The sequence below is a fragment of the Salvelinus alpinus genome, chromosome 9, assembly GCF_045679555.1.
Source record: "Salvelinus alpinus chromosome 9, SLU_Salpinus.1, whole genome shotgun sequence".
NCBI classification, from domain to species: Eukaryota; Metazoa; Chordata; class Actinopteri; order Salmoniformes; family Salmonidae; genus Salvelinus; species Salvelinus alpinus.
In genome coordinates this window covers 80,077,112-80,098,759 of record NC_092094.1, presented here as the reverse complement: position 1 = coordinate 80,098,759, position 21,648 = coordinate 80,077,112, and the positions used below count along the sequence as shown (strand labels likewise).

At 43.3% G+C, this 21,648-nt stretch overlaps 1 protein-coding gene across 1 annotated transcript; it reads left to right on the top strand.

Annotated features, from left to right (window-relative positions):
* The first annotated feature begins 2,263 nt into the window (after positions 1-2,263).
* On the top strand, positions 2,264-7,451 carry LOC139530706 (gap junction beta-4 protein-like). Its single transcript, XM_071327339.1, has 2 exons — positions 2,264-2,428; positions 4,515-7,451. Exon 2 carries the CDS (start codon positions 4,647-4,649, stop codon positions 5,469-5,471), a length of 825 nt encoding a protein of 274 aa, XP_071183440.1. The 5' UTR covers positions 2,264-2,428; positions 4,515-4,646; the 3' UTR covers positions 5,472-7,451.
* The last annotated feature ends 14,197 nt before the right edge of the window (positions 7,452-21,648 follow it).

Here is a 21,648-nt window from a genome sequence, read left to right as displayed (position 1 = left end):
GTGCACCTTGTGGACAAAAGGCCACTAAATTGTGTAGTTTTGTCAAGTTGAGGGAGCATGCAATTGGCATGCTGACTGCATGAATGTCCACCAGAGCTGTTGCCAGAGAATTGAATGTTCATTTCTTTACCATAAGCCACCTCCAACGTCATTTTAGAGAATTTGGGAGTACGTCAGACCGGCCTCAACTGCAGACCATGTGTAACTATGCCAGCCCAGGACCTCCACATCTGGCTTCTTCACCTGCGGGATCGTCTGAGACCAGACAGCTGATAAATCTCTGGGTTTGCACAACTGAATAATTTCTGCACAAACTATCAAAAACCGTCTCGGGGAAGCTCATCTGCATGCTCGTAGTCCTCACCAAGGTCTTTACCTGACTGCGGTTTGGCGTCGTAACTGACTTCAGTGTGCAAATACTCACCTTTGATGGCCACTGGCACGCTGGAGAAGTGTGCTCTTCACGGATGAATCCCAGTTTCAACTGTACCTGGCAGATGGCGTGGTGTGGGTGAGCAGTTTGCTAATGTCAACGTTGCAGAGTGCCCCATGGTGGCTGGGGGGTTATGGTATGGGCAGGCATAAACTACAGACAACGAACACAATTACATTTTATCGATGGCAACTTGAATGCACAGAGATACCATGACGAGATCCTGAGGCCCATTGTCGTGCCATTCATCTGCCACCATCACCTCATCTTTCAGCATGAGGCAAATGGTGGTCACACCAGATATTGACTTGTTTTCTGATCCACGCCCCTACTTTTTCTAATGTACACTGTACAAAAGTATGTGGAAAACCATTAAAATTAGTGGATTCGGCTATTTCAGCCACACCCGTTGCTGACAGATGTATCGAATCGAGCACACCGCCATGCAATCACCATAGACAAACATTGGCAGTAGAATGTCTCAGTGACTTTCAATGTGGCACTGTCATAGGATGCCACCTTTCCAACAAGTCAGTAAGTCAAATTTTTGCCCTGCTAGAGCTGCCGCAGGGAAAACTGCACGTGCTGTTATTGTGAAGTGGAAAAGTCTAGGAGCAACAACGCTCAGCCGCAAAGTGGTAGGCCACATAAGCTCACAAAACGGGACCGCCGAGTGCTGAAGCGTGTAGCGCGTAAATATGTAACACTCACTACTGAGTCCCAAACTGCCTCTGGAAATGCTTCTGGAAGCAACGTCAGCACAAGAACTGTTCCTTGGGAGCTTCATGAAATGGGTTTCCTTGGCCCAGCAGCCGCACACAAGTCTAAGATCACCATGTGCAATGCCAAGTGTCGGCTGGAGTGGCGTAACGCAGTGGAAACGTTCTCTGGAGTGTTGAATTAAGTTTCACAATCTGGCAGTCTGACAGACGAATCTGGGTTTGGCGGATGCCAGGAGAACGCTACCTGCCCCAATGCATAGTGCCAACTGTAAAGTTTGGTGGAGGAGGAATAATGGTCTGGGGTTGTTTTTCATGGTTCGGACTAGGCCCCTTAGTTCCAGTGAAGGGAAATCTTAATGCTACAATGACATTTTAGACTCCTCAAACTCAACTCTGGACCTCAAAGACAGTGCCACTGCATTTTTTTCCTTGTTCCCCTCTAATCAGGGACTGACTTACACCAGGGACACCAGGTGTGTGCAATTACCTATCAGGTAGAACAGAAAACCAGCAGGTTCCGGACCTCGTAGGATAAGAGGTGAGTACCCCTGTTCTAGATGAATCTGTGCTTTTAACTTTGTGGCAACAGTTTGGGGAATCCCTTTCCTGTTTAAGCAGGACAATGCCCCCCTGCACAAAGCAAAGTCCAAACAGAAATGGTTTGTTGAGCCAGGCCTAATCGCACAACCTCACTAATGTTGTTGTGGCTGAATGGAAGCAATTCACCGCAGCAATGTTTCAACATCTAGTGGAAAGCTTTCCCAGAAGAGTGGAGGCTGTTATAGCAGCAAAGGGGGGACAAACTCCATATTTATGCCCACGATTTTGGAATTAGATGTTTGATGTGCAGGTGTCTACATACACTACCTGACCAAAAGTATCTGTGACCAACAGATGCATATCTTTATTCCCAGTAATGTGAAATCCATAGATTAGGGCCTAAGGCATTTATTTCAATTGACTGATTTCCTGAAATGAACTGATAACTCAGTAAAATATTTTAAATTAATGCATGTTTATATTGTAGTTCTGTACATTTAAATGGCCCGTGAAACCGCTCATCTGCATGGTTCACGAGCCCCACCCGCCACACCTGAACAAGTTCATTGTTGCACGACAACATCGCTATGTGTGACTGCTCCACCCACACTCCTGCGTTGAGAAACCGATTTTCATCGGTGGGGTCGCATTCAAAGGGTGTTTCTCCGTTCCTATACGGACTGCAACTTCCCCGACTGAGTTTATGGTCCTTTTCTCATAGACATTTTGAAGTGTAAGTACATGATTTGTTTACATTTCCACCTGTGTATCAATACTAGTAGTGTAAGGTTATTACATTACGATAGAGAATGTTTGGGTTATTTTTCGTTGGTTGAAGAGACTGCATTTAGGAAATGTTTTCTCTATTCTTTCTCTATTATTCAGCGAACTAATAAACAGAAGAAACAATTGGGGAATAAAGTACTGTAGTTGCTGCATAGCCTGTCCGTGTTAAGACCTACTCTGAACATTTATTTTGCTATTTTGCAATAGTTAACTTGCTACTAAATAGGAATCTTGTCTTGTACTGTTAGGACATGGGGGCTTTTGCCATCCTTGATACATACACATTATTATTCATCATTCCATCTCATTTTTAAAAAGACGGTATCCTTGATACATACACATTATTATTCATCATTCCATCTCATTTTTAAAAAGACGGTAAGTGTGAAAATAGCTCCCAGTTAGGCCTATTTATTGAGAATTTTACACAGGGGAAAACCAATTATGGGTGAATAAAAAATGGGAATAATGTACCTAGTCAGTTGTCCAACTGAATGTATTCAACTGAAATGGGTCTTCTGTACATTTCAGTTTCAATCCCTCTGAATCTACCATAATCGACATCCACGTCTTCGGCGCCCGGGGGTTAAATATATACAGGGCCAGTCAAAAGTTTGGACACACCTACTCATTCCAGGATTTTAATTTATTTGTACTATTTTCTACATTTTAGAATAATAGTGAAGACATCAACACTATGAAATAACAGATGGAATCATGCAGGAACCAAAAAATGGTTAAACAAATCAAAATATATTTGAGATTCTTCAAAGTAGCCACCATTTGCCTTGATGACAGCTTTGCACACTCTTGGCATTCTCTCAACCAGCTTCATGAGGTAGTCACCTCGAATGCATTCAATTAACAGATGTGCCTTTGTGGAAGTTAATTTGTGGAATTTCTTTCTTTCCTTAATGCGTTTGAGCCAATCAGTTGTGTTGTGATAAGGTTGGGGTGGTATACAGAAGATAGTCCTATTTGGTAAAAGACCAAGTCCATATTATGGCAAGAACAGTTCAAATAAGTAAAGAGAATTGACTTTAAGACATGAAGGCCAGTCAACGCGGAAAATGTCAAGGACTTTGAAAGTTTCTTCAAGTGCAGTCGCAAAAACCAGCAAGCGCTATGATGAAACTGGCTCTCATGAGGACTGCCACAGGAAAGGAAGACCAAGAGTTACCTCTGCTGCAGAGGAAAAGTTCATTAGAGTTACCAGCCTCAGAAATTGTAGCCCAAATCAATGCTTTACAAGTTGAAGTAACAGACACATTTCAAAATAAACTGTTTAGAGAAGACTACGTGAATCAGACCTTCATGGTCGAATTGCTGCAAAGAAACCACTATTAAAGGACACCAATAATAAGAAGAGACTTGCTTGGGCCAAGAAACACAAGCAATGGACATTAGAACGGTGGAAATCTGTCCTTTTGGTCTGATTTTTGGTTGCAACTGCCGTTTATTTGTGAGAGACAGAGTAGGTGAACGGATGATCTCCGCAAGTGTGGTTCCCACCGTGAAGCAATGGAGGAAGAGGTGTAATGGTGTGGTGGTGCTTTGCTGGGGACACTGTCAGTGATTTATTTAGAATTCAAGGCACACTTAACCAGCATGGCTACTGCAGCGATACGCCATCCCATCTGGTTTGCGCTTAGTGGGCCTATCATTTGTTTTTCAACAGGACAATGACCCAACACACCTCCAGGCTGTGTAAGGGCTATTTGACCAAGAAGGAGAGTGATGGAGTGTTGCATCAGATGACCTGGCCTCCACAATCACCTGACCTAAACCCAATTGAGATGGTTTGATTATTACATGATTCCATATGTGTTATTTCATAGTTTGGATGTCTTCACTATTATTCTACAATGTAGAAAATAGTAAAAATAAAGAAAAACCCTTGAATGAGTAGGTGTGTCCAAACTTTTGACTGGTACTGTAAATCATTGGGGGAAAAACAAAAACACCAGTTATGTTTTGTTCACTCATACTCAAACGCCATCTCTTCCCCCTACTCCCTCTCTCTTTTTCTATAGATGGCTGGAAGTAAAGAACACTCCAGAATTTGACTTGAGATCTCAACCAACAGTTTTCAACTGAAAAGGGTTTCTCACACCATCCTCCATCTTAACTTCCGTCAGAGAGGTAGATTGTGAGTCAGCTTCCCAATGAACTGGGCATTCCTCCAGGGCCTCCTCAGTGGGGTGAACAAGTACTCCACAGCGTTCGGCCGTGTGTGGCTGTCCGTTGTCTTCCTCTTCAGGGTCATGGTGTTTGTCGTGGCGGCAGAGAAGGTGTGGGGGGACGAGCAGAAGGACTTCCAGTGCAACACGGCCCAGCCTGGCTGCCATAACGTCTGTTACGACCACTTCTTCCCTGTGTCCCACATCCGCCTATGGGCCCTGCAGCTCATCTTTGTCACCTGTCCCTCCTTCATGGTGGTGATGCACGTGGCCTACAGAGATGAACGTGAGCGCAAACACACGCTCAAATATGGCGAGGGCTGTCGGAAACTTTACAAGAACACCGGCAAGAAGCGCGGGGGGCTGTGGTGGACCTACGTCCTGACCCTGATCTTCAAGATAGCCGTGGACGGCATCTTTGTGTATTTAATTTATCATATCTATGAGGGCTATGACTTCCCCTCTCTCATCAAGTGTGAGCAGAAGCCCTGTCCCAACAAGGTGGACTGCTTCATCTCTCGCCCCACAGAGAAGCGTATCTTCACCATCTTCATGGTGGTCACCAGCCTGGCCTGTATCCTGCTATCTTTCTTCGAGATCCTGTACCTGGTGGGGAAACGATGTAAAGAGTGTTTCATCCAGATGCACCAATCACGCAACTCCACAATCCAGTCACGCCAGGTGGTCATGGCTACCTCTCTGGTGATCGGTGGCAAGAATCGAATAGAGTCCAACTCTCTAAAGTTGCCCAGCAAGGATGCCTCAGCCCCATCTTATAGTCAAGGTTGGGGAGTAACTGATTACATGTAATCAGTCACATGTAACCTGATTACAAAAAAATAAAAGTAATCAATTACGTTACCAACAAAAATATTGTAATCAGATTACAGATACTTTTGATTACTTTTACATTTAGAAAATATTTTTGGCCAAAAAAAATACATGAACACCTTTCTGTTTTCTCAATGACATTCAATTCAGCATTGAAAAAAGGTTTCAAGTTTGTTCCACCTGAGCGAGTCTGACCACAAGTGAAAGACCACTATGATGACACACCAAAAAGAGAGAATGTAAAGAAGTTGAATAACGAGTCTGGAGGCAATGAGAAATATCTTCCATTTCTCTTCTGGATAGGCAAGACTTGGCCAGAGTTCTTTATTGTTCCTCCTGTAGGCATTGTTTACTTACCTTTGTGTTGATGACCGGTGCACCCCCCCCCCCCCCCCCACTCCCGAATACACTGACTCGGTACCGGTACACCCTGTATATAGCCTTTTTATCGTGTTACTTTTTCTAAACTTGTTTATTTAGTAAATATTTTCTCAACTCTATTTCTTGAACTGCATTGTTGGTTAAGGGCATTTAAGTAAGAATTTCACGGTAAGGTCTACACCTGTTTTATTCGGCGCATGTGACCAATTTAATTTGATTATAAAATAATGAAATGAATTGAGTCACTTTAAATATAACATCCATCATTAGCAGAGTTTCGCACCAGGGCTGGGCAATGTGATATATTCTCAAGTTATTTGTTCGCTGTCTACCACACCTCACAACTTTACCATTGCTATTTTTAGGAAAGGACTCAACCCTTGCCACACTGTGCCTACACCATTACTGTTCTTATGCCCTGGGAAGTGTTACCTGTCTCATCCTCCATTACGAATAGCCGAGACGGCTTCAGGCTTTGTTGTGAAAAGATACATCAATATTGTCAGATGATGAAAGATTTTTTTAATCCTTCTGGATATTGAGAGATTATTTTTCTGGTCATGTTTGTCAGTAGGTTATGCACAACTATGGCTTGAATACTGACGATTCATTTCTGTGTTCATGTGTATGATAGATTATAAAATACATGCACTCTGCACAAAGCCAGTAAAGCGTGTTGATTTGAATGTGTTTCAGTAAACATAGTTGTTGATGATATGTACCAGAATGTATATTACATGGATGCAAACAGTGTAGCCCATATATAGGTATATTTACATATTTTTATCTAAGTACAGTTGCAGTTTATCTATTTCACTTTTTTGTTTGTATATTTATACAATGCAATTTATGTATTTTTCAAATAATTTTGATAAATACAATGACTGAAGTGCACATGTAACAGACAGTATTCAAATGAAGGTTTTTTTTGTTCAAAGATTCTTAAATAAGGATCAAGACCATTAATAAAGTCCCTGAGTATGGTAGGAAAGATACTTTATTTCGGATTAATCCTAATTTCTGAATTATACAGTATCAGTCCCATTTTACTCTCTTGTGACATCCTTGGATGGTTTGGTTCTGGGTGCTGATATTAGTCCCATATCATCACCAGTGCATTAGTAGTCACAGCAGTTATTCATGAAGCTCATTCTATATGGGGACCAGAACATATGAACCACATTCTCATTGTATAAGAGGACCTGTCCCTTTGTCAGTGGTGTAAAGTACTTAAATAAAAATACTTTAACGTACTACTTAAGTCGTTTTTTGGGGTATCTGTACGTTAGTATTTATATTTTTGACTACTTGTACTTTTACCTCACTACATTCCTAAAGAAAATAATGTACTTTTTACTCCAATTTCCCCTGACACCCAAAACTACTCGTTACATTTTGAATGCTTAGCAGGACAGAAAAATGGTCCGATTCACACACTTATCAAAAATACACCCCTGGTCATCTCTACTGCCTCTGATCTGGCAGACTCACTAAACACACGTTTCATTTGTAAATGATGTCTGAGTTTTGGAATGTGCCCCTGGGTATCTGTAAATAAAATAAAAAGACAAGAAAATGGTGCTGTCTGGTTTGCTTAAAATAAGGAATTTTAAATGATTTATACTTTTACTTTTGGTACTTAAGTATATTTTAGCAATTACATTTACTTTTGATATTTAAGTGTATTTAAAACCAAATACTTTTAGATTTTTACTCCCAAGTAGTATTTTACTGGGTGATTCACTTTTACGTGAATCCTTTTCTATTTAGGTATCTTTACTTTTACTCAAGTATGACAATTGGATACTTTTTCCACCACTACCATTTGTATGGACAGAGGTTGGGTACCCAGTTTAACACGTCAGCCAGAACTGTAGACCCACCCAGTGGAGGAATTTGACCGTCTCTGGGACAGGTTCTGAGTTGGTGACTCCTCTGTTTACATGGAAAGGAGAGAAAAGAAAAGGGATGATATGTGTAATGTAGGTGAACCCGGCTGTGAGGTGAAATCAAACAAGTTACTCTCACTTGGTATTCCAGAAAGAGGCATTTAAGTTGTTCAATGATGTGTATGTTTTTGTCTTCTGTAATAGTCAACCAGGAATCAAGTTTATTGAGAGAAAGTGTATCCTTTCTCTCTATTCAGCGTCTTGAATCAGGACTTGTGGGTCTTTTACTGCGTAGACAAAGAAAATAACACACCTTTGCAGCAGCAAGACTGTACAGGATTCCCTGTTAGTTCTGCCCCAGCTCCTCATCTTCTCTGTTAGTACTTGTCTTATAGGGCGGTGTACAGACACAGAACATTGTAGTAGTTTTCCTGTTCTTTTCTCTCAGCGTGTGGAGACATGCGCTGCACAGAGGTTGAGTCATGGGCTGCATTCCATCAGGTCTGCCCATCCAACTGCCTGGATCACTTCTCATTCAACTGGAGCCGTAAAGGAACTTTCCACTCCACCCCTGTCTCCTAGACCTAGTACATAAATTACAGCAAGTGTTGCCAGGGAAGATGTTGACGTGTCTTATAAGAGGCCTATGACCATTGTAAAGATTCCTGAAGTGTGATATCTGGGAGGATCTTTTCTTACAGTACCTGATGATGACTTTTAGCCTAGTGGTCAACCATTACCATCATGCCTCATTCTCAAAAGCTAGACAGAAGTCACATCCTTTGTCTATGTAGTTACATTGAGCCTAACTGTCATATAGGCTGCATTTACACAGCCCAATTCTGATATTTGTTTCCCTAATTTGTAATTTGACCAAACAGATCAGCTCTTTTGACAATCATTTGGCAGAATATCAGAATTGGTGTAAAACGCAGCCCTTGATTGAGCAACTAAAGGATTGCGTTGATCTATTGGATGAGTCGTTGTGAATAGCCTGTGGAATGTGAATAGAGGTAGAATACTTCTCCTTGGTGGATGAGAACACAAGACAGAAAAATAGAAAACAGCTCAAGGGCAGGAATGTATGTGGGGGAGATTGCCCATTCACTGAGCTGAGACCTCTGATGCGTGGGCAAAGTGGATGAACAGTAAACACTAGTTGAGAGAGGTGTTATATGAAATGAAGAAAGTGTTTGATGTCATTGAAAGTTCACATCCCATGGATACATACTTGTGATCCCAGTGTGTTATAATCCTGCAGCATTAGTACGTCTCAGCCTGTATGAAATATAAAATATGTCAATAGCTCAGGTGTGTTTGTGTGTCTGTTTGAGAACATGGACGCTCAAATACATACTAGTCACACACAGTAAAGTTGAATGTACATGTAGGAACTGTACATTCATATTACATAAGGCTTTTTGCCTTTGTTGTGGCGTGCGTGGGGACATACAGTAACGTGATAGCGTTGAATAGAGGCAATCCTCCTCATAGAGCTGATATGTTCTGACATGTTTGGGGAATTATCACAAGTAGACATTTGATGTTCTTTTCCATACACCACACATTTGTTTTTTTTGTTTTTTGCCCACAAATATTCTCCCAACAAAGATGTTCTTATGGCCATCTGAAAAGATACTGATACTCTTTGTCCTGGGAACATCAATACAGCCATCCAGTAAAAGACATTGTGAACATCTTCTATGAAAGCTTATCTCCAAAGTTTGCTCATAAAAGTGGGTGGTTGCTGGTCGTATCAAGGAGAAATGAGCCACAGTCCATTTCCTTGGAGATTTAGATTTGGGATGATCTCCATAGTAAGCAAAAACATTCTAGTTCAGTCCATCCCTCTCAATAACCATGAAGAATAAGAATAAGGGAATAAAGAGACAACAAAGGAAGGTCTCTGCATGTCAGTGAAACAAACAAAAGTAAAAATAACATTTGTTCAATGAAAAGAGGGTACAGAAACACAATGAAAAGTCAAGTAACTTAAAAAGAACAGGTAATATGATAAGGAATTGCTGTGCCTTTATTAAAAAAGTTGAAAGGATGAATTCTCTTGCTGATTTGAAAGTGCCCCCCTCCCTCTCACCAGGTAAGCCTGGTGCAAGGCAAAAAAAAAGAACAAAAAAAAGCCTTTGATGCTTTCCACCAATCAGGTGTGAGGAACAGCAGCCAAACAAAAACTCGTATTCACCTCTGGGTGTGGTGGCCTCTTATGTTAGTGGAGGGCTGGAAGCATTCCGGAACAAGTTTCAACTGGCAGAAAGGATTGTGCATAGCAACAGGAGCTGGAAATCAAGACCAACACACAAACAAAACATGCTCAATCTGCTGTTTCCTTATATCCATTTGTCCTGAGTTTAGTTAATGGAGAGATGGCCTATCAATAATATGATACTACCAATTTATTGTGTATGTAACTTAACATGTGTAGGTAGTATATATATATACACTACATGACCAAAAGTATGTTGACGCCTGCTAGTCCAACATCTTATTCCAAAATCAGGGGCATTAATATGGAGTTGGTCCTCCCTTTACTGCTATAACAGCCTCTACTCTTCTGGGAAGGCTTTCCACTAGATGTTGGAACATTTCTGCAGGGACTTGTTTCCATTCAGCCACACCAGCATAAGTGAGGTCGGCATTGATGTTAGGTGATTAGGCCTGGCTCGCAGTCAGTGTTCCAATTCATCCCAAAGGTGTTCGATGGGGTTGAGGTCAGGGATCTGTGCAAGCCAGTCAAGTTCTTCCACACCGATCTCGACAGAAACCATTTCTGTATGGACATCGTTTTGTGCATGAGAGCATTGTCATGCTGAAACAGGAAAGGGCCTTCCTCAAACTTTTGCCACAAAGTTGGAAGCACAGAATCGTCTAGAATGTCATTGTATGCTGTAGCGTTAAGATTTCCCTTCACTGGAACTAAGGGGTCTAGTCTGAACCATGAAAACAGCCCCAGACTATTATTCCTCCTCCAACAAACTTTACAGTTGCCACTATGCATTGGGGCAGGTAGCGTTCTCCTGGCATCCGCCAAACCCAGATTAGTCCGTCGGACTGCCAGATGGTGAAGCGTGATTCATCACTCCAGAGAACACGTTTCCACTGCTCCAGAGTCCAAAGGTGGCGTCCAGCCGACGCTTGGTATTGCGCATGGTGATCTTTTGTGCGGCTGCTCGGCCATGGAAACCCATATCATGAAGCTCACGACGAACAGTTCTTGTGCTGACATTGCTTCCAGAGGCAGTTTGGAAATTGGTAGTGAGTGTTGCAACCGAGGTCAGACGATTTCTACGTGCTTCAGCACTCGGCGGGCCAGTTCTGTGAGCTTGTGTGGCGCTTGTGTGGCCCACCACTTTGCGGCTGAGCCGTTGTTGCTCCTAGACATTTCAACTTTACAATTACTGCACTTACAGTTGACCGGGGCAGCTCTAGCAGGGCAGAAATCTGACAAACTGACTTGTTGGAAAGGTGGCATCCTATGACGGTGCCACATTGAAAGTGACTGAAAATCAAATCACATTTTATTTGTCACATGCGCTGAATACAACAGGTGTAGACCATACAGTGAAATGCTTACTGACAAGTCCAACCATCAATGCAGTTTTAAGAAAAAAAAGTGTTTAGAAAGTATTTACTAAAATAAACCAAAGTAAAAATTTAAAAAAACGTACAAAAAAAAAACATGCAGAAAAAAATTATATGAAAAATAAAAAAGTAACACATTATTAAGGAGCAACAATAGAATAACAGTAGCGAGGCTATATGCAGCGGGTACCAATACAGAGTCAATGTGCGGGGGTACCGGTTAGTAGAGGTAATTGAGGTAAATGTACACATAGGTAGAGATAAAGTGTTAGGGTTGAGTGAATTCAATCTGGTTTAAGGACAATTATGACGATGAGTCACCGATTGTATACTATATAGTTTTTATTAACTAAGCAATAAATGGCAAATGCAATTTTCGTATATACGGGTTCAATGCATCGTCACGCAGGACAAGACAAAGGAACTGGGCAACACCCCAAAACCCCCCCCTATATACTCTAACAGTTGTTAGTTCCTGCTTCAGAGCAAGCCTGTTAGAGTAGAGGTCCAGTGTGGTTTTAGACTTACTGGCCTATCGCTGGTGTTGGCGCTTAAGCTCATCCAGCCTCTTAGCGCTCCGGAGGGACAATGCAAATAGTCCGGGTAGCCATTTGATTAGCTGTTCAGGACTCTCATGGCTTGGGGGTAGAAGCTGTTAAGAAGCCTTTTGGACCTAGACTTGGCTCTCCGGTACTGTTTTCCATGCGGTAGCAGAGAGAACAGGCTATGTGTCACGTGTGCTCCCTCTCCGGCCTCTAGGTCACTAGGCTGCTCGTTATGGCGCACACCTATCACCATCGTTACACGCACCTGCGCGTCACTAGACTCCATCACTTCCCTGATTACCTTCCCTATATATGTCACCCACTTTGGTTCCTTCCCCAGGCGTAATTTTTTCTGTTTCAGTTTCATGTCTGTACGTTGTTCGTGTTTCTTGTTTTGTATTATGTTTTCATTTATTTATTAAATGATTCACTCCCTGAACTTGCTTCCCGACTCCCAGTCAGGATGCTCTCGATGGTGCAGCAGAGGAACGTTTTGAGGATCTGGGAACCCATGTCAAATATTTTCAGTCTCCTGAGGGGGAATAGGCATTGTTGTGCCCTCTTCACGACTCCCTATAGGCTGTCTCACCTTTGTCGGTGATCAGGGTGACCACTGTTGTGTCGTCAGCAAACTTAATGATGGCGTTGGAGTCGTGCTTGGCCATGCAGTCATGGGTGAACAGGGAGTACAAGAGAGGACTGAGCACGCACCCCTGAGGGGCCCCCGTGTTGAGGATGAGCGTGGCAGATGTGTTGTTATCTACCCTTACCCTTGAATGTTGACCTATTTAAAGGTCTTACTCACATCGGCTATGGAGAGCCTGATCACACAGTCGTCCGGAACAGTTGATGCTCTCATGCATGCTTCAGTGTTGCTTGCCTCGACGCGAACATAAAGTTATTTAGCTCACCTGGAAGGCTCATTTCACTGGGCAGCTCGCGGCTATGCTTGCATTTGTAGTCCGTAATAGTTTGCAAGCCCTGTCACATCCGAGCATTGAAGCCGGTGTAGAACGCTTCGATCTCAGTCCTGTATTGACGCTTTTCCTGTTTGATGTTTCGTCGGCGACCGTAGCGGGATTTCTTATAAGCGGCAGCTCTACCATTTAGCTCAGTGCGGATGTTGCCTGTAATCCAAGGCTTCTGGTTGGGATATGTATGTACGGTCACTATGGGGGCGACGTCATCGATGCACTTATTGATTAAACCAGTGACTGATGTGGTAAACTCCTCAATGCCATCGGAAGAATCCCGGAACATATTCCAGTCTGTGCGTGCAAAACAGTCCTGTAGCTTAGCATCTGCTTCATCTGACCACTTCCTTATTGAGATAGTCATTGGTACTTCCTGCTTTAGTTTTTGCTTGTAAGCAGGAAACAGGAGGATATAATTATGGTCAGATTTGCCAAATGGAGGGCGAGGGAGAGCTTTGTACGCATCTCTATGTGTGGTGTCAAGGTGGTCTAGAGTTTTTTTTTCTCCCTCTGGTTGCACATTTAATATGCTGGTAGAAATGAGGTAAAATGGATTTAAGTTTTCCTACATTAAAGTCCCCAACCACCAGGAGCGCCACCTCTGGATGAGCATTTTCTTGTTTGCTTATGGCCTTATACAGCTCGTTGAGTGCAGTCTTAGTGCCAGCATCGGGTTGTGGTGATAAATAGACTAAGGGTGAATTTGTGTGTGAGAGATATATTATGTATAACCTACCTAAAAGCAAGAGATCGCTATGTACACAGGTAAGATCAGGGATATTGCCTCTGCGTATTGAAACAGGTCAGATCAGGGATGTTGCCTCTGCGTATTGAAACAGGTCAGATCAGGGATATTGCCTCTGCGTATTGAAACAGGTCAGATCAGGGATATTGCCTCTGCGTATTGAAACAGGTCAGATCAGGGATATCGCCTCTGCGTATTGAAACAGGTCAGATCAGGGATATCGCCTCTGCGTATTGAAACAGGTCAGATCAGGGATATTGTCTCTGCGTATTTAAACAGGTCAGTATTGTGGTGACATGGAAGAGGAAAGACTATATAACTATTGTGACCTCGAAGAAATAGAGAATGAAACTAATTTTATCCTCTATTGCCTTTTCTACCACGAAATGCGCTTGCTCTTATTGTAGAAAGCACACCAGATATACCCTGGCATTATGTGGCTGAGCGATGAGGAGAAATTGAAATGTGTTTTTTGTGTATTTCCGTTTGCGGAATATTTAGATAAAGCCTGGGATAAAAGAAAAAGGGCGACCTATAATTAAATTGTAAAAATATTTAGCTTATATGTGGTAAATGGTGTGTGTGTGTGTGTGTGTGTGTGTGTGTGTGTGTGTGTGTGTGTGTGTGTGTGTGTGTGTGTGTGTGTGCATATTATTTTACTGCTCTAGGGATGTGATTATTGTTTGGATAACCTTATTTACTATTATGTATTGATTTTTACCTTACTTTTTTTTTTTACTCTTAATGCGATGCGCAATGCAGAGAACACCAGAAGAAGAATTATAATTTAATTACCATAGTGAATTATTGTATTTGTAAACAATTAAATGTAATTTCATTTAATAAAAAAATTCTAATATCTATGAAAAATATAGATAAACTCTCTTGGTAAATAGTGTGGTCTACAGCTTACCATGAGATACACTACCTCAGGCGAGCAAAACCTTAATATTTGATTTTGTGCACCAGCTGTCATTGACAAGTAGACACAGACCTCCACCCCTTTTCTTACCGGAGGCAGCTGTTCTATCTTACTGATACACGTAAATCCCAGCCAGCTGTTTGTTGTCCATGTCGTCGTTCAGCCACGACTCGGTAAAACATAAGATAATACAGTTTTTAATGTCCTGTTGTTAGGATAGTCTTGATCGGAGCTCATCCATTTTGTTACCCAATGATTGCACGTTGGCTAATAGGACTGAAGGTAGAGGGGAATTACTCACTCGCAGTCGGATCATTACAAGGCACCCTGACCTACGTCCCCGATATCCCGTCTCTTCTTCATGCGAATTATGAGGATTTGGGCCTTGTCGGGTGTGTGAAGTAAATCATTTGCGTCCGACTCGTTCAAGAAAAAATCTTCGTCCAGTACGAGGTGAGTAATTGCTGTCCTGATATCAAGAAGCTCTTTTCGGTCATTTTGTACAAAATAAGTTACAAATAACGTGAAAAAACACACACAATAGGAGCCCGTAAAACGGCAGCCATCCCCTTCGCCATCATAAAAGCTCTTCAGGAAGGCCATTCTATTGCCAATGTTTGTCTATGACTATCGCACAGGATTGGTACATCCGAACGTCACACCTGCGGAACAGGTGGCAACAACACCTGCCCGAGTTACACCAAGAATGCACAATCCCTCCATCAGTGCTCAGACTGTTCGCAATAGGCTGAGAGAGGCTGGACTGAGGACTTGTAGACCTGTTGTAAGGCAGGTCCTCACCAGACATCACCGGCAACAACGACGCCTATGGGCACAAACCCACTGTCGCTGGACCAGACAGGATGAACAAAAAGTGCTCTTCACTGACGAGTCGCGGTTTTGTCTCACCAGGGGTGATGGTCGGATTCTCGTTTATCGTTGAAGGAATGAGCGTTACACCGAGGCCTGTACTCTGGAGCGGCGATTGATTTGGAGGTGGAGGGTCCGTCATGGTCTGGGGCGGTGTGTCACAGCATCATTGGACTGAGCTTGTTGTCATTGCAGGCAATCTCTTTTTTTTATTTATTTATTTATTTTTTAAATTTTATCCCCTTTTCTCCCCAATTTTCGTGGTATCCAATCGCTAGTAATTACTATCTTGTCTCATCGCTACAACTCCCGTACGGGCTCGGGAGAGACGAAGGTCGAAAGTCATGCGTCCTCCGAAGCACAACCCAACCAAGCCGCACTGCTTCTTAACACAGCGCGCCTCCAACCCGGAAGCCAGCCGCACCAATGTGTCGGAGGAAACACCGTGCACCCGCCCCCCTCAGTTAGCGCGCACTGCGCCCGGCCCGCCACAGGAGTCGCTGGAGCGCGATGAGACAAGGATATCCCTACCGGCCAAACCCTCCCTAACCCGGACGACGCTAAGCCAATTGTGCGTCGCCCCACGGACCTCCCGGTCGCGGCCGGCTGCGACAGAGCCTGGGCGCGAACCCAGACTCTGGTGGCGCAGCATATCACTGCGATGCAGTGCTCTAGACCACTGCGCCACCCGGGAGGCCCATTGCAGGCAATCTCAACGCTGTGCGTTACAGGGAAGACATCCTCCTCCCTCATGTGGTACCCTTCCTGCAGGCTCATCCTGACATGACCCTCCAGCATGACAATGCCACCAGCCATACTGCTTGTTCTGTGTGTGATTTCCTGCAAGACAGGAATGTCAGTGGTCTGCCATGGCCAGCGAAGAGTCCGGATCTCAATCCCATTGAGCACGTCTGGGACCTGTTGGATCGGAGGGTGAGGGCTAGGGCCATATCCCCCAGAAATGTCCGGGAACTTGCAGGTGCCTTGGTGGAAGAGTGGGGTAACATCTCACAGCAAGAACTAGCAAATATGGTGCAGTCCATGTGGAGAAGATGCATTGCAGTACTTAAGGCAGCTGGTGGCCACACCAGATACCAGATGTGTGGCCTCGAGTCACATGACTCGGACTCGAGTCAGACTCAAGTCACAAATATGATGACTTGCAACTCGACTTTGACTTTAACACCAATGACTCGTGACTTGACTTGGACTTGAGCCTTATGACTCGACCTGACTTGATACCCTCCCCAAGCCCAAATATAAAAAATTATGCTATTAAAAAAAGTGTGCAGCGCATCAACTCTTCATTTAACGGGTTACAATTTGAATCGAACAGCAGCCAATCAAATTGTGACAGCTGAGAAAAAGTTGTGCGTGGCAGTGCAGAGGAACTTCGGCGGGTGAATTCAGATGGAGCCCTTGGAAAGATGATATCCAAAATTATTATTTTCGGATATAAAGACAACGCTGTATCAACAAAAAACGGATTGCAACTTGCAAAACATGCGGGATGAAAATTACAGACGGAGGCGCAACAATTTCCAACTTTGTTCGACATTTGAAGCTGCACAAAGAACGGTAAGTCGTGGCTAATATAGCCGACAGCTATATATTTTATTACTTTACTGGTATATCATGTAGGCTAACATAACGTTAAATCAATGAGCCGCCACACAGTCAGTCAGTGCAGGAACGTGATCATTGCACCCAAGATTGAGCTACAACTGGCTAGGCAGTTGGTAGCCTAAATCCTGCCTGATGTTACTGCTGTTCCTAAAACCATTGACATACGTTAGCCTACTGAACCACACAGAGAGAGTGTGTGTGTGTGTGTTAAGGTTGGGCGATTGTGTACAAGCCTACATCGCCCGATTGCGCCCCATAGCGATCCTCGATAGTCGATCACTATTGGGGGGGGTGTGTCTTTCTCATGGCTACCCATGTATTTCCATGGAAATATAATGTTTATTTGGAAAGTAATAAATATATAGATCTTTTTAAAAGCATTCATGATTTGCGTAAATGTAATATACTTACTCTTGTTAATAATATGAAATGGTATTACATTTGGTGAAGAGCACATTGTGACTTGTTTAGGACTCGAAACACAAAGTTTAGGACTTGAGACTTGACTTGGACTTGCCTGTCTTGACTTGGGACTTGACTTGGACTTGCCTGTCTTGACTTGGGACTTGACTTGGGACTTGAGTGCTAAGACTTGAGACTTACTTGTGACTTGTAAAACAATGACTTGGTCCCACCTCTGCCAGATACTGACTGTTACTTTTTACTCCTTTGTTCAGGGACACATTATTCCATTTCTGTTAGTCACATGTCTGTGGAACTTGTTCAGTTTATGTCTGTTGTTGAATGTTGTTATGTTCATACAAATATTTACACATGTTAAGTTTGCTGAAAATAAATGCAGTTGACAGTGAGAGGACGTTTCTTTTTTTGCTGAGTTTATATATATATACAGTAGGTGTATTTATTTGTGTTTTACATTTGAATTAAAAGCGTGATAGTGTTGATAATGAATTAATTAATTGGCTAATTTGTTGTTTTACATATACAGTATGAGTATATGAAGGAGAAAATCACATTTCATCGTGTCACTGTGGGTTAGTCCAAGTTGAACCAAAGTTACCAAACCACGTCAGTCCCAGTACTAGACAGTCCCACTACTACGGCATGCCTAAACTGTGCAGGAAGTGTGGCCAATGTCATCTGGCTGCAGACTGCACAGCCATCTTCTGCATAATCTGTAAAGGGGACCATCCCACCTCGGACTGTACTTCCACACGACCCTGCAACCTGTGCAGGAAAGGGGGCCACTTCTTTGAAAACATTCCCCAATTCCTACACCGGCAGGGCAAGTGCCAACACCAACAACACCGACCCCACCAACCCCCTACCAATCCCACCAACTCCCCACCCCCAGACAACAACAAAGACCCAGACCACAACCAGACCCAGACCATTCAACAGGCACCGTCCAACCTACCACCCAAGATGTCCCAGAAACGGACCCCACCCCTGCCCCCATCCAAGACGCTGCAGAAACGTCCCCCACCACCACCCAAGATGCCCCAGAAACGGACCCCACCCCTGTCCTCACCCAAGATGTCTCAGGAACGACCCCCTCCCCTGCCCCCATCCAAGACGCTGCAGAAACGTCCCCCACCACCACCCAAGATGCCCCAGAAACAAACCCCACCCTTGCCGGGTCCTCCAACAGCTCCCCCTTCCTGGCCACCTCTACCCCCCCTTAAAACCCGGGCTAGAGGGGAGCCGGTTTCCAGGCCCACCCGCCAAAATACCCCCCCCCCCCCCCCCCCACACAATTCCTGTACTCCTCTGACAGTCAAGAAGACGAAACACAATGGCCAGAACACACAAAATACAAATGGAAAAGGAAGACTAAACAACACACCAACAAGAGACCAGATAACAAAACAATTCCAGAATCAAAACCCTAACCCCAAAGCCAGCATGCAGGCCACTCAAAAGCCCCCACCCCCTCAAAGGAACGTCTCCCCCTCCAAAACCTTTCCCCATACTACTCCCTACCTACCCTCCACTCTTTACCAACCCTGATCCCACACAGCCAACCGGCCAGCCTCAGTCCAGACCACCATGACCCTCCCAACCACCTTCAGCCCTTCTATCACCCTTTATCCCATCATCCAGTCAGTACAGGGGGCCACCAGGCAGTCAGTGGGGAGTCAGGTCAAGACCCATTGACAGCCAAGAACCACCCAACAACACCAATGACCCGCTAGAGACCCTCATGCACATCTACAATGAAATGATCAACCGCAGACCCCCTTCATTTTTTTTATTTTTTATGTTGATCTTGATGACATTTGATTTGCCTTTTTGATTTGATTTATTGACTTATTGATTTAATTGTTTATTATATATATATATATTTATATTTATATTTTAGTTTATATTGAGTTACAGTATGTACAACCTAATAAAATTACCTTTAATGGTTGAGTGGCTAGCCATGTGCTTTTGATCTGTTTAGTCACTGTGAGTCTAGAAGCCTTTGTTAAGGCTAAAGTGCAAGTGATATAAAACACCAAAAATCCTTTGTTATGCTGTAATATATATATATAATTACACTTAACAAAAACATGCAACATGCAACAATTTCAAAGAATTTACTGAGTTACAGTTCATATAAGGAAATCAGTCAATTGAAATTAATGCATTAGGCCCCCATCTATGGATTTCACATGACTGGGAATACGGATATACATCTGTTGGTCACAGATACCTAAAAAAAAAGGTGCGCCTTAGATCAGGAAAAACAGTCCGTATCTGGTGTGACTCATGACTCATTTGTGACTCATTTGCCTCATGCAGCGCGACACATCTCCTTCGCATAGAGTAGATCAGGCTGTTGATTGTGGAATGTTGTCCAACTCCTCTTCAATGGCTGTGCGAAGTTGCTGGATATTGGTAGGAGTTGGAACACGCTGTCGTACATGTCGATCCATCCCAAATATGTTCAGTGGGTGATGTCTGGTGAGTATGCAGGCCATGGAAGAACTGGGACATTTTCAGATTACAGGAATTGTGTACAGATCCTTGCGACATGGTGCCGTGCATTATCATGCTGAAACATGAGGTGAAGGTGGCGCATGAATGGCAAGACAATGGGCCTCAGGATCTCATCACGGTATCTCTGTGCATTCAAATTGCCATAGATAAAATGCAATTGTGTTTGTTGTCCGTAGCTTATGCCTGCCCATACCATAACCCCACTGCCACCATGGGGCACTCTTTGCAACATTGACGTCAGCAAACCGCTCGCACACACAACGCCATACACGCTGTCTGCCATCTGCACAGTATAGATGAAACCAGGATTCATCCGTGAAGAGTACACTTCTCCAGCGTGCCAGTGACCATCGAAGGTGAGCATTTTCCCACTGAAGTCGGATACAATGTCGATCTGCAGTCAGGTCAAGACACTGGTGAGGATGACAAGCACGCAGATGAGCTTCCCTGAGATGGTTTCTGACAGTTTGTGCAGAAATTCTTCGGTTGTGCAAAGCCATAGTGTCATGAGCTGTCCGGGTGGCTGGTATAAGATGATCCAGCAGATGAAGAAGCTGGATGTCGAGGTCCTGTGTTGGCGTGGTTACATGTGGTATGTGAGGCCGGTTGGAAGTACTGCCAAATTCTCTAAAACGTTGTTGAAGGCGGCTTATGATAGAGAAATTAACACATTAACATTCAATTATCTGGTAACTATTCTGGTGGACATTCCTGTAGTCAGCATGCCAATTGCATGCTCCCTCAAAACTTGAGACATCTGTGGCATTGTGTTGTGTGACACAACTGCACATTTTAGAGTGGCCTTTTATTGTCCCCAGCACAAGGTGCATCTGTGTAAGGATCATGCTGCTTAATCAGCTTCTTGATATTCCACACCTGTCAGGTGAATGGATTATGTTAGCAAAGTAGAAATGCTCACTAACATAGATGTAAACAAATCTGTGCACAAAATTGGAGAGAAATCACCTTTTTGTGCGTATGGAAAATGTATAGGATATTTTATTTCAGCTCATGAAACATGGGACCAACACTACATGTTGCGTTTATATTTTTGTTTAGTATTCACTATCAGCAATTGCTGAATATTTGTTGCTGTATATTTAATGCAGAATACTGTAAATTATGGTGCATCGTGGAAAAATATTCTGGGATTGAAAATAATCGCTGGCTCATTAACATATTTTGAGGTGTGTCTTCTAAGAGGCTATAGTTGTTGCACCCGTTAGTGAGGCGTCCTGTACTGATTTAAGTTATGTGGTACTACTTCCCCTACCAAATAGATGTATATAAGGGACAGATCAGAGTGATAGCTGGTGTTAAACCTTTAATAGTTGACTATTTAACCAAATCTGTTATGCCCTGCAATTACAGCCAGTTTGGAAGCCTTTGTTTAGGCCTCTAGAAGTGCAAGTGATATAAAACACAAATTACTGGGTAATTTCAGTAATATGCTGTAATTGTAATTCATGTGTAAATTAGATTACAGTAGCTGACGTGGTACTGTAAATTAGATTACATTAACATTTTTGGTACCATAAAATGTATTACAGTAGCTGTACTGTAAAATCAATTACAGTAACTTACTGGCCAATTGCGTGCCAGTAAATTACTGTACATTTTACAGGAAATGTTTTACAGTGTGGTGTAGGCCCATTCCAGGA